The 13,256-nt window shown below is 42.5% G+C and overlaps 1 protein-coding gene across 1 annotated transcript in view; it reads right to left on the reverse strand.

Annotated features, from left to right (window-relative positions):
* The window catches only part of INSC (INSC spindle orientation adaptor protein), a 124,221-nt gene that overhangs the window by 52,816 nt on the left and 58,149 nt on the right, over nt 1-13,256 (reverse strand). Inside the window, exons 3-5 of the mRNA XM_049713800.1 lie at nt 11,703-12,048; nt 10,669-10,721; nt 9,408-9,531 (exon numbers count right to left, since the gene is read on the reverse strand). Coding sequence (XP_049569757.1) covers nt 9,408-9,531; nt 10,669-10,721; nt 11,703-12,048 — 523 coding nt within the window. The remainder of the gene's footprint in view (nt 1-9,407; nt 9,532-10,668; nt 10,722-11,702; nt 12,049-13,256) is intronic.

Consider the following 13,256-nt stretch of genomic DNA (forward strand, 5'->3'; position numbering starts at 1 on the left):
AAGGATTACTAGATACATTTCAAGTGAAAAGGTTTTAACATAAGGATATAGTATCGCCTGTGTCCCAAGAGAACATTTTGGAGAAATGCATGAATTAGGACTTGGAGAAAGGCTCAGAAAGACTAGACATAATAAAGAGGAGACAGACAAAATAATAACTGAATCCAGGCTTGGATTAGCTACTGGTCTGATGGGAAAATATCTCCTGGGTGGGAATATCCAATTTAGAGAGGCAAAAATGGATAAGATCACTTAGAACTAAAGGTTTAGGGCAGATCCAGACCTTAACTGATTTTATTTCTCCCAATAAGGGAAATCCTAAAATCTAAAAGATTACTTTTGGAAAACAAAAGAATGTGTCAGAAAGGAAAGAGGAGTCAAAGTGCGAATGCTGCTCAGATGAGTAAATAGTGCTCATTCTGTGAGTTAGATAAGAAAAGAGACCCACGTGAGAAGCAGGGCAAAAGGTGAGAAACTCAGCTGAGTCTCCCTGAAGGGAGTGGGAAATTAACAGGGAGACAGAAAACTGCAGACATAATTCATTACTGGAATAAAAAAAAAAAGATATAGCAGAAAAATGTTATTCAAGACTGAAATAGTCAAAAGGTATGGGAAGACGGTGTTCTGAGAAGCACATGGCAGAGGGACGGGTTCTCAGTAGGTGCATAAGGCAACAGACTTCAGGAGCATAACAAGAAAACCCTGGGGCTTCCCTGGTGGCGCAGTGGTTGAGAGTCTGCCTGCTCGATGCAGGGGACATGGGTTCGTGCCCCGGTCTGGGAAGATCCCACATGCCGCGGAGCGGCTGGGCCCGTGAGCCATGGCCGCTGAGCCTGCGCGTCCGGAGCCTGTGCTCTGCAACGGGAGAGGCCACAACAGTGAGAGGCCCGCGTACCGCAAAAAAAAAAAAAAAAAAGAAAAAAGAAAACCCTTCCTAGAAGACAGGGTCTTAAGGCCTAAGCAATCCTCAGCGAGAGGCAGAGACAGCAGCCATATTACAGAACTAGAGTGCCTGTGTATCCTATGTCAATTTTTTTTCTCATTTAACCCTAAAAGAATTTTTTAAAATATATGACCCCTTGCACATTTTTAATTTGACAGGTAAAATTTTGCATCATAAGTTTAAAGAACAAAGTTGGAAAGGATGTAATTTCCAGCAGACTATAAATATTGGCTAAAATAAAATGATTACATCACTCTTTTAGATGTATTCCATGAAATCTAAATACCAAAACAACTTGATACCACCATCATCCATTTAAAATTACATGAACAATCTCTTTAACATTTGAACATTTTGCATCTTTTCTTTTCATCTTTAAACTTACATTCCCATCCCCATCCTCCCTCAGAATTTTATCTTAATGTAATACATTTAAGTTTCAAAGTATTTTACTGATCACACTTAATCATGCTTATCATTGAAATTTGAAATTTTCTTTTAATTCCTGTGACTATAAGGCTCTAAGTGTTTAAAAATAATCTCTCCTTGCTTGAATTAGTATTACAATTATCATCAGTACAATTGGTCAATACAACATAGATGATAAATTTTGATAAATAATTATAAATCATAAAAATTAAAATTTTATCATAAATATATCTCCTAATGAGATGCATGAGGCTTTGTAAACTTTGTAGGTTTTCTAATTCATTTATCCATGATTGAATATTGGCTTAATGCTATATTTTTAGATGTAAATCCTGAAAAATCTTGTTCCCATAAATCCCGTGAAGAGAGGAATGGGAAGAGTATGTATAGCCAAGTTGCTCACCCTTTGAGCACATTCTGAGCTATGTAATCATATAGTGATCTATCATCAAACACTATTTTTAATGATCTGCCAGCTGATAACACCTATAAATTGGTAGAAGCAAAGAACTGGAAACCATTTGACTTGCAAAACATTTGTCACCCAATCATTAGAGTCATTCATTCACTTGTCTCAATTTCTGGGAAGAATTCCAGAAGTATTTTACCAAGACATATTAAGTAACTCTTAATTATACCCACTACTCTTTCACTTAGAGCACCTTGGATTATCCAAATTATTCAGAAAGGATTAAGAAAATCAAAATATTATTAATTTCATTAACAATACAATTTTAATAAAATATTTTTGTGTGTTTCAAATAAAAAACTTGAAGCTACAGCTTTTGCTTATTTAATTTATGGAAAATACCCACCCTATAACCTAATTGGCAAAGACTATTCTTTAAGCCAAGCCAACCAGCCAAGTCAACTTAGCTTTTTCTCAATATAGACCTGACTTCATTTTTAATTAAAAAAATTTTAATATGTATTCCAAGAAATGCTAAAAAATGCTGACAAATAATTTTGGAAATCATTCTGTAAGGAGAAATGCTAAAAACTGTCAATATTAAAATAATATAGACTTAAAATAAAATTTGATTTACTTGTATATATTCTAAAGCCAAGATAAAACAATTTATTAAACTTTTCATAATGCAAAGTAATATATAGCTAACATTGTAAAGTAATTATAAATCTGGAAATATGATAAAAGTCACTGCATTCCTTCAGTAAATAGATGTGTATATGTATTGAACTTTGGTGTTTATTTCAGGAAATAATTAAATAAGGTCTGAGAATAAAAATATCTGAAATCATTCGACTGCTTTTTGTAGCTCTTTTTTTTTGAGGTATTTTTTTTTGATGTGGACCATTTTTTTAAATTAATTAGTTTATTTATTTATTTATGTTTGGCTGCGTTGGGTCTTCGTTGCTGTGCGCAGGCTTTCTCTAGCTGCGGCGAGTGGGGGCTACTCTTCACTGCGGTGCGCGGGCTTCTCATTGCGGTGGCTTCTCTTATTTGGAACACAGGCTCTAGGCACGCAGGCTTCAGTAGTTGTGGCGCATGGGCTTAGTTGCTCCACGGCATGTGGGATCTTCCCGGACCAGTGATCAAACCCATGTCCCCTACATTGACAGGTGGATTCTTAAAACACTGCGCCACCAGGGAAGTCCTTTTGCAGCTCTTATGATCGAACTTCTCTATGTATTTAAAGGAGAAAAGTATTTATACTTAAATCTAATTAGTCCAGCTGCCAGCAATTAACTATATCTTTTGCTAACAGAAAGTAGAAATTAGTGTAAATATTTCATAAAATGTTTTGACAAAATAGTCTTTTACTGCTGCCTTAAATAATGTGCATCAAATCTGAAAAGAAAAATCATGCAAAACTTGTATCTGTGAATTTTACCCAGTATATCTTGAAAAATGTGGTCTTTCTCAAAAATATTCGTTACATTTAAAAGAATCATTATCATTAACCTTTAGACATCACTTAGAGTTGAGCATAAGATACAGCTGAAAGGAATTGCTTGCATTTAAAAAGTGCCCCCCAGGGCTTCCCTGGTGGCGCAGTGGTTGAGAGTCCGCCTGCCGATGCAGGGAACATGGGTTCGTGCCGCGGTCTGGGAAGATCCCACATGCCGCGGAGCGGCTGGGCCCGTGAGCCATGGCCGCTGAGCCTGCGCGTTCGGGGCCTGTGCTCCGCAGTGGGAGAGGCCACAACAGTGAGAGGCCCGCGTACCGCAAAAAAAAAAAAAAAAAAGAAAAAAAAAAAGTGCCCCCCAAAAGCCATTTTGAGTGTTTGATTTGTCCTACCTGTGCTCTCTTTGCTTTGTCTAAGGAGAATGTCCCTCAAGAGGTATGCACGATTTGAGAATAAATGGAAATAGAAGGGATAAGATAAATTGGAAACTTTCACAACCAACCCTCCAATACACACATACACACACACACACAAACACACACACACTACCATTCTACCACATTTCTAGATTCAGAAAATCTGCACACTGGACAAAATACACAATTTCTAATACTTTTCTCAACAGAAATATTAAAAACATGGAAATACATGGAGGCCTAAAGGTTTATGGTTCATGAATGTAGGCTTCTTTTTTGTTTTATCTCCCCATTTGCACTCCAAGGTTTTTGCAAAAAGGGGCAATGCACTATAAGATTTGGGATGGGTGAGGAATATGCCTTTCTTTTGGAAAATAATAGAAGGGCTAGTAAAAACTGTGTATTATTCGGAGGATTGTTTCTAGGAAAGAAAACAAATGAAAACTGAAGATCTGGAAATTGATTTCCTTAAAAGTATACGTGCTTGCATTTCTCCTAGGAAATCTTTGGGAACCCAGAGAATGCAATGCATCTGAAGCAGTAGACCACTGGCCCAAGTCACTTCAAGCAGCCGAAATCAGTGTAGCCTGGGGTGGCAGAAATGCAAAGTTTGGAGGGACTCTTGAAATTAAGAAATGTTGAAAATGCTGGATGGCAAAGAGTGCAAATCAAACAAGTCCTTGTGAAGGAATTACAAATGCCTGACTTTGCAGGAAGAAGATAAACGTATCACGTGACCTTCTATGAAAAAGGAGACATTTTTCTCCCATATATGGTAAGCATCGTACCACAATTAACCTGTGGTGGATGCTTTCCCCCCGTGAATGTATGTTCACAAATCCTTGTGGACTGTGGACAACTGAAATAAACTGACATCCTGTTGCAGATGCAACCAAGACAGTATCTGTCACCCACCCTCTTTCTCTCAACTGCAGATGAGTGTCTGTTAAGGTCTTCAGCAACCCTAAAGACAGAGTCTTAGGAAGACATGTTGACTGGAATTCCTGCCCTAAGGATTGAAGATTGGCCTGTTTTAACTCTCTGTGAGTGCAGCAGTAGTGCTGTGATAATATTGTGTATCCAAGGTACTAACTCTTTGGACCCTTTCAAGTATCGTGGGGAAAGACCAGTACAAATTGAAAAGCCCTGAAAAAATCCCTCCCATTGCTGGAGAGACAGCCTGGGCTGTAGCTGCCCAAAGAAACATGACTCCACACACACACACTGGGATGAGACCCTCCTGGCTAAGAGGAGAATAAGAAAATTAAAGAGAATTCTATTAACCTAAGGATCAAGGGCTTTGAATTATTCCTAAGAGTAGAGGGATTCAGATTTGGGTTTTTTTTTTCTTTCTTTCTTTCACTTTATTTTCTCCCAGGGAACTTTAAAATGAGATAGAAGACCATTTTAACATTTTGAACATCTTTATATTTCTCATCCTGGCAAGTATGTTTGGATTATCTTTATCTTACTGTTTAATCCCATTGCAGCCTCTGATTACCTATACTGGACAACATAGCTGAGCAAAATCTGAGAATGAGAAAAAGAACAGGAAAGCAAATTTTGAGCTTTAGTTACAAAATCTCTTTAGAGTCAATTTAATGAATGTAATATTTTAAGTCATTTCCAAGCCTTCTGGGAGCAAAGTCTAATTTGCCCACTGGGATTCCAGAAGGATCCACAAAGGAGTAGAGTTTGTTATTTGGGGGGATGGCTTCCTGAAGGTGTGAAAAGTCTGCCTCACAGGCAGGTGACCTCCTCCTCCAAAGGGCCCAGCCACACTCCTGCCTGACCACAGCCAGATAGATGGGGCCAATAAGATAATAGGACAAGAACTGTGAACACTGAGGGGTAATACTTGGTCCCCACTCCTTCTGTTCCACCAGGGAGAGATTTCAGCCACACCACCTCTGCTGGCCTCAGTCCCCACCCTTCCATGTCACCTTGCCGAGAGGGCAAGGATGAGTTAGTGAGTTTGGAAGAAGGAACTGAGTATGTTTAGCTTAGCGGCTGCCTCTTTCCTCTTAGGACGTGTCCCTCTGGTCTGACCTCTGTCACCAGATAGGTGCTTGTGCCCCAGGTGAGACCTGAGGTTGACCAGCTCTGTCTGGGACAGGAAGGGGAAGTTTAGGGGTGAGATGAAGTTTTAACAAGTTCGCTTCAGCCACACAGCCAGAGATACAGTCCCTAACCAGTTTTATTAGAATAAAGGTGATATTTTAAATGAAAATAAACATTGATGGCATGAAAGGATGAATGCATATACAGTCTGTCCACATGAAGCGGAATCGAGGATTCAGAGGTACAGGTGAGAGTTGATTTATTCAATAGAGAATCCCCTAGAAGTCGTCTTCAAGTAAATCATCTTTTCTAAATCAAGCTTTTTCCTCTTACCTCCCACATGGCTAATCCTTTAATCCGAGAAAGTTTAATCCTTAATGTTCATTAACTAACAGTTAAGCCTTAACTTTCCAAGCCCACCAAGTAGTTAAATTATCTCAATAAACAATTAGTAATTAGGGGATTAGGAGGCTCTTTTCAGCAAAGCTTGTTGTCAGCTTCTCTTAAGGTAGCTCAGGTCTGTAGTGGATAAAGCCACTGATGCAATCAGAAGAGTGCCAGTTACTCCTGTGTTGTCTTAGTTAATGCTAACAACAACCCAAGGTAGAGGTGAGGAAACTGAGGACATTAAGTAACTTGCCCAAGTTTGTAGACGCAGTAAGTAGCTCGTTCAGGGTTTGAACCCTGATATGCCTCCAAATGCCATGCTCAATCCACTACCCCACAAGGCTCACATTCATAGAATTACACACTATCAGGATTGGAAGAAACTTTGCAAGTCACTCAGTCCAACCTCCATCTACTGCCGATATCCTCCCAGGCATGACTTTCCCACCTCAGTGATGGGGAGTTCCTAAGGCAGCCCCTTCTACTGCGGGGCAGCCCTATTGCTTTGCCAACCCCTTTTTCCATGGAATGTCCTATAGATTCACTTCACTGGCCCAAGGTTCTTCTTCCCTTTGGAGGTAGCAGAGTTTCCATTCTTAAACATCCCTGCTCCTCCAGCTATTCCCCACATACCTTAATCTTCGGCCCTTCCCCGTCCTCCTAGGAAGCTCCTCTGAGCACAATCATTGTCTCCATAACACATCTGGGGTCTGGAGCTGGACATAACATTCCAGGATGGAGCAGACCAGTGCAGAGTAGTGCTATATTATCACTGCCCTTCTTGTAAGCACCATTCCACCATGTGTTGTGTTTTTGTGGTGGGCATGGAGGGCGGATGGAAAGAGTACTGTTCCTCTGCTCAAAAGCCTACATGGCTCCCTAGTGCAAAAAAGGCATTTCCCAAATTGCATTTCCTGAAACACCAGCATCCCAGAATAAATGGGTGTTTTAAGAATAAAAAAGATCTGTGACTAGGTAAGTTTGGAACACACTGCTTAACATTCATTCATTAATAAATCTTTATTAGATGCCTCCTGTATGCCAGGTACTGTTCTAGTCACTAGATATATATTCATGGACAAAAGAAAGAAAATCCCTGTTTATGGAAACTATAGGTCAGACAAGAAATACTATGAATGTGTGAGGACCTTTTAGAAGATTTGCAACACACAGTAACACATCATAAGAGAAATGCTGATGCAAAAAAATAAGCTTAATTTCATTTATGTCAAGATACCCCAAGTGTAGGATCCTTGTATGATTACTAATATACTAGAGAACAGGATTTGAGTTACCTGTTTAGGAAACACATGCTCACAGCACTGAACAGATTACCCTGCCTTCAGCCAGTGTATCTCTTTATGTCACCACTGTTTTGTATGGAAACTTTCTAATGTAAAAGGATGCTAAAGGTCAGCCAAGAAATATTAAGAGCACAGCAAGCTCAGCCCAAAGGAGGGCTTAGAGGACACCACTGGGCATGTGGGAGGGAAGGGGGGTTGTCAAGAAACTAACAAATATGCAGAGGCATGGAGGACAGATGCTGCTTCCCCCACCAGGAGAGGGAGACCAATGGGGGACTCAATTCTAAGAGAAAAGCAGCTGATCTAACAGCTCCCAAGCTGAGCATCAATGAGGCAGGTGGCCAGACTGGAAATGGGGCAGGATTTAGCCAGGGAAGTAGAAGCACCGGGTCAGGAATTCCACACCAAACAAGGTCAGGACGAGGAAAAAGCAGAATGGACGCAGTGCCCCAGGAAATCAGATACCTAGTCCACAAAGCCCAAGTCGGCTCCTGACAGCCCAAGGAGCTTTTCCCAGGAATCTGTGACCTGGAGCATCAAAAAGACAAGCTACCCTTTGCCCCTGGTGGAAAGAGCTAAGGACTACCTCCAACCCCAGCTGGCTTCCATTTACAATCCAACAGAACTCTTTTAAGCCCTTTTAAGTGAACCTGGTACTGCCAGGCAAGAGGGCACCAAAATGGCATAAAAAGCACCAGCGGGCACCTGAGCTCCTGCTCAAAACTTCCTCCAGGCTCCTCTCCTCCCCACCGCTAACTTCAATACCCTCGCTCATCACTCCTTCAATTTCTTCACCCACTTCGGCCCCATGTTCCACTGGGTCCCTCTAGACTTCCATTTGGGACACTGGCCTTAGCTTGAACCACCACCTGCCGGTACGCGTGACTGTCAACATTTGCTCATCGTGCCAGCTCCAGGGCCCCAGCCCTGGCCCTTCCCTTCCCTCGTCCCAGACTCTCGGGGCAGGGAGAGTGAACTCCGCAATCCCTTCTGGGTTGGGAGGGTAAGGCTGCACAGGGCCAGCTACCCTGACCAGCAAGTGAACCAGGTCAGAAGGGCCTGTGCTGTGTACAAGACGAGCCAGACACATTGGGAAGAGAGAAAGGAAACTCTGGGATAGGTAGAAAGGCCAAGTTTGGAGAGAGGCCGATATGGGAAGGGATTTGTTATTTGTGGAAAGCTCTTATTTGGTGGTGGGAAAAGAATGGCAAATATGTAACACAATATTTCTGTAACTATAAATAACATGCAAATACCTTTCCTAATGCAAACCATATGGAATCAGCTTTTCTGGGAGGCTTTTAAAAATAGGAAAAGGCAAGAGAAGGAAATAATATGTATTTAATCCAAAAGTGCTAAGCACTTTTCATACGTTGTTTGCTTAGTCCTCTCACTTCTCTTCTAGGGAAGGTCTTCACTTTATATATGGGGAAAATGAGGCTATGGATTAAGGAATTTGACCAAGGTCCCATGATAAACCACAATTTGAAAGTAGATCTGTCAGGTTCCAAAGCCCTCGTTCTTTCTGAAATCAAGTACCACCTTCCCTAGAGGCAGGGGCTAGACTAGCTGACCTTCCTAGATTCTTCTCTATTGCCAGGATATTCAGAATTGACTTGTTCCCAGCAGGTGCCCTAAGTCTTTCAGGAATATAAGGATCTATTGTGTGCACTGTGAACAATAACTCAACAGAGAAGATTTAAGGTGGTGGTAGCAACACTGAAAGTGCAACTGGGAGACGCTGGGCCCTGCCACTGCCTTGTTGTGTGACCTTAGGTCAGTATCTGCCCTCTCTGGGCTCTAGTTTTCACATCTTGAAAATGCAGAATTGGGCTAGATGGTCAGGAAGGCTCCGTTCAGCTCTGACAGTCCTGTCTCTCAGGTGTTGGAGTTCACTTTGGTCGTCTGAGGAGGATGTCCCCCAAGAAAGCCCACTTTAGAGCTTCCCCGAGCCAGGCCCAGTCCCTCTGCCCACCTCCACTGCCCAGCCCACACTGACCTGCACCTCCCGGGTCAGGGCCAGCTCCAGCAGCTGGCCAAAGTGCTGGCCCAGCGTGCTCAGGGTCTCACTCACACAGGCCTTCATCGACTTCAGGATGTGCTCATTCTCAACCTGGAGGCACCTGGAGAAAGAAACCCTGGGTGGGCCACTGTAAGGGGCAGGTACTCAGCCCAGAGGCATTTTAGGGGACAGATCTGGGCCTGCAACAGGGCTGGTGGCGATGCGAGCAGCCTGGGAAGATGACATCAGCTCCTGGGGAGTCAGAGAGGGAATATTCCAAGGCTGGCTTGTCCCCTGGCTTCCTAGTGTTCAAAGAAGTGCTGGCCTGAAATAGGAGCTAACAGTCCATGTTGCCAGGAAGAAAGGCCATCAGAAAGCAGTCAAATCCATACCTCTGGGCTTCTCCCTGGGAGAATCTGCCATCATTGCGGCCAGGGTCTAGGGATGGTGGATGGGAGTCATAGAGGAGGGCTGCTGGTGTGCTAGGTATGCCTTGCTCACTCTAAAGGTATATGGCAATGCCTGTGACCCTTTAAGAAATAGCTACCTAAAGCGTGCAGACAGGAGCCTTTGGGGATTTTCCACTCACACAGGAAGACCAAGGTCAAATCCAGCCCTATGACCTGAGAATGTTTCACAACGGAAGGCCAAAGACCCCATGGCAGTCCTAGGAATGTCAAGTTCCAGGTTTTTCTTCTAGGGCCTGGGGGCTGGAAGGGGTGAGGGAGGGTGTCAACACGCACCCAGGTGTGCATACAGACAAGGTTGAGTGTGTGTACGTTTCTGAGTGTAGACGTATGTGTGTTTATGTATGTGAGATACGGAGAAGAGATTGTGAGTGTATTTCTGTGATTGTGTGAGTGTATGTTTATATATCTGTGCATGTCTGTGAAATCCTTGTCAATGTGTATGTGAGTGTAAAGGTGTGTCTGCTTTCACCTTGTCTTGACTTTGGAGATCAAGGGGCTTCCCAAAGCTGGGGTAAACTCTTTCCTTGTTACCAACCCTCAAGAATCCTCTTTCTTCCTATGCCCAGGCCTCTCCTCTGCCTTTTACATTCTCCCAGGCCTGAAAATCGAGCAGAAAATCCCAAGGGAGTCTTTTAAGGTTGCTGATAAAAGTCAGCAAAAGGAAACTCCCAGACCACCACCAGGCCTCCCCACTCCCACTGTCCCTGTGGGAGAAGATGCCAGCCCCTTTCCCTGCCTGAGGACCGGCTGGCAGACCCTGTCTAGATTCACCCAGAGGCCAGATTTACCTCTCAGTGACCGCTGACAGCTCTGAGCACTTCTCCATTAGCAGCTTTTCAATCTGCAGAAAAATAGATCAATTTTATTCAATTCAGTAAGCACTGGTCGAGGACCAACTGCTGAGCTGGACCCTCTGGGGCATAAAGATGAAGAATCAAATCAGCCAATTTGTAAAACAGGCACATAAACTATAACACAGTGTGATATGGATGGCAAAAGAGATCATCATCAGTTGCTTTGGGGGCTCAAAAAAAAAAACTGAGCAATTAGTTATGCTGGGGGATCTGGGAAGCTTCAGAGAGGAAGGGGCATTTGAGCTGGGTTTTAAAGAATGAATAGAAGTTTACTGTCTGCAAAGTGGAGCAAGGAAAAGGGTAGAGCACTAAGGTGCAAAGAGATGCCAGAAGAAAGAGAAATAAAGGGGGATTTTCAGTGGTTTGCTTTGGACTTGGAGGAGATTCAAAACCATGGGCTTTGGAATTACACAGCCTTAGGTTGAATCCGGCTTATACCATTCACTGCATAACTTTGGGCAAGTTACTTAGGCTTTCTGAGTTTCTGTTTCCTCATCTATAAAGTGAGGACAACAACACTAGCTAATATTTTTAATTAATTTAATTTAATTAGGACTCAGCCCTCACAACACGTCTATGAAATAAATGCTATTATTATACTCATTAGGATGATGGAACTGGGGCACAGAGAAGTTAAGTAACTTGGCAAGGTCACACAGCAGACAGAGCTGACACTTGAGCAGGCAGGCATTAAAGAGGGTGTATTTAACCATTGCACGGTGTCTCTCAGTGGTTATGTTGGCCTCAGAGGTTGTTCAAGGTAAATGAGGTGTATGTCAAAACATCTAGCACAATTCCTAGAACAGAGCAGATACTCAGTAAAGGTCCTTACTGTCTTCCCTGCTTCATTGGAAGTGGAGAGAGGTCCCTGAGACAAGAAGAGTTAGGACTCTACACAATTCAGACCCACTCTTCTAAAAGGCAACCCCATTCCGAGTGCCCACCCACGCCCATGCCAGGCAACCCACCTGGCCCATCTCCTGCGAGGAGCTCCTGCTAACAGCGCTGTACTCGCTGACCATGGAGCGGGCGTGGCAGGTCAGTCGCACGCTCATGCTATGGACACGCGCCCAGCGGTCCTGGGCCAGCTTCTGCCCGATCCTACGCAGCTCAGTGCTGATGACCCAGCCCCGCTTGAGCAGCAGCTGCAGGGGGTCTCCGGGGCCAGAACCGCCTGCCAGGATGAGGTCTCCCTGTGCATCCTCCTCCAGGCTGATGGGCTTTGCCTGCAGGACACACATGCACTCACACTCCGTCATGAGCTTCAGGTCCTCCATCCAGCGCTGGACCGAATCCACCTGCATCAGGTGCAGCCTGCAGCCGGGGAACAGTGCCATGAAGGCTATTAACACTCCACAATTTCCAAAGGTTTCAATTCCAAGCCATCTGGTGTTTACTAAACACCTACTATATGCTCATCACTGTTTCTTGCATTCACTTACCTTAATCCTCTTATTTCTCATTATGTCCATCTTACAGATAGTAAGATGTTTTGAGGGCAGATGACCAGACAAATCAGGCAATGAAATCTGACAGAGTAGCAGATTATCTTTACAATAAGAGGAAAATAGAAATAGCTTAAATATCAAATATTAGCTATGTCAAGTAAGCTATGGTACAGCTACATGGTTATATAATGTGCACTTATTTAAAATAATGCTTTCCAAAAGTTTATAGCAAAGAAAAATGTGTGCACTAATAAAATAAACCCACAGTATGCAAAGCAGTATGCAGAAATGTAAGCACAATTATTATAACTATGTTTAAAAGCTATCTCTAGAAAAAATATTTAAAAGAAATATTAAAATGCTAGTGGTTCTTTATGGGTGGTGAAACGAAAAGATTTTTCATTTGTTTTCAACCTTTCTCTAATTTCCAAATTTACTTTCATAAGCATATATACTAATTTTGTAATGGAACAAAATTAACTTTATTTAGTACAACAGCATGAGAATATCCATTAGATCTTAAGATCTTTGTCAAATAAAATTCACTCTAAAATTCACTTAATCAAATAATAGTAATATCAGATCATTAACAAAGCTTTGAACGTTGCTTGAATGAATTATATTTAATATCACATAAGTGCCAGACACTGTGGGAAAAGTGGAGATCAACATGCCACACCTCCCCTCTCATGGAGCTTTTGATCTGCCTAAAGAATCAAGACATAGTAATGAGAAGTTAAAAAACAATAGATTTCAACATCATTCGAAGATTATGACAGAAGAAGACATACACACTTAACCTTTAAGGCTGGGCTCAAGTCCCTTTGCCTTGGCTTGTAACAGTGTTCAAACTAGTCTTTCTGTTGCTAATCTTACCTGCCTCCAGCCATTCTCCACCTGCCACTAGTCATTCACTCATTCCACAAAACAGTATTCAGTGCCTACTATGTACCAAGTACTGTTCTAAGCTGGGCTATAAGAGCAAGCAAGTAGATAAAAGTCATTTCCCTTGTAAAGGTTACATACAAGTGAGAGGACAGTCAACTTCCAAAGTAATTTCCAGAATAAATAAGC

This window comes from Orcinus orca, chromosome 8 (assembly GCF_937001465.1).
Source record: "Orcinus orca chromosome 8, mOrcOrc1.1, whole genome shotgun sequence".
Lineage (NCBI taxonomy): Eukaryota > Metazoa > Chordata > Mammalia > Artiodactyla > Delphinidae > Orcinus > Orcinus orca.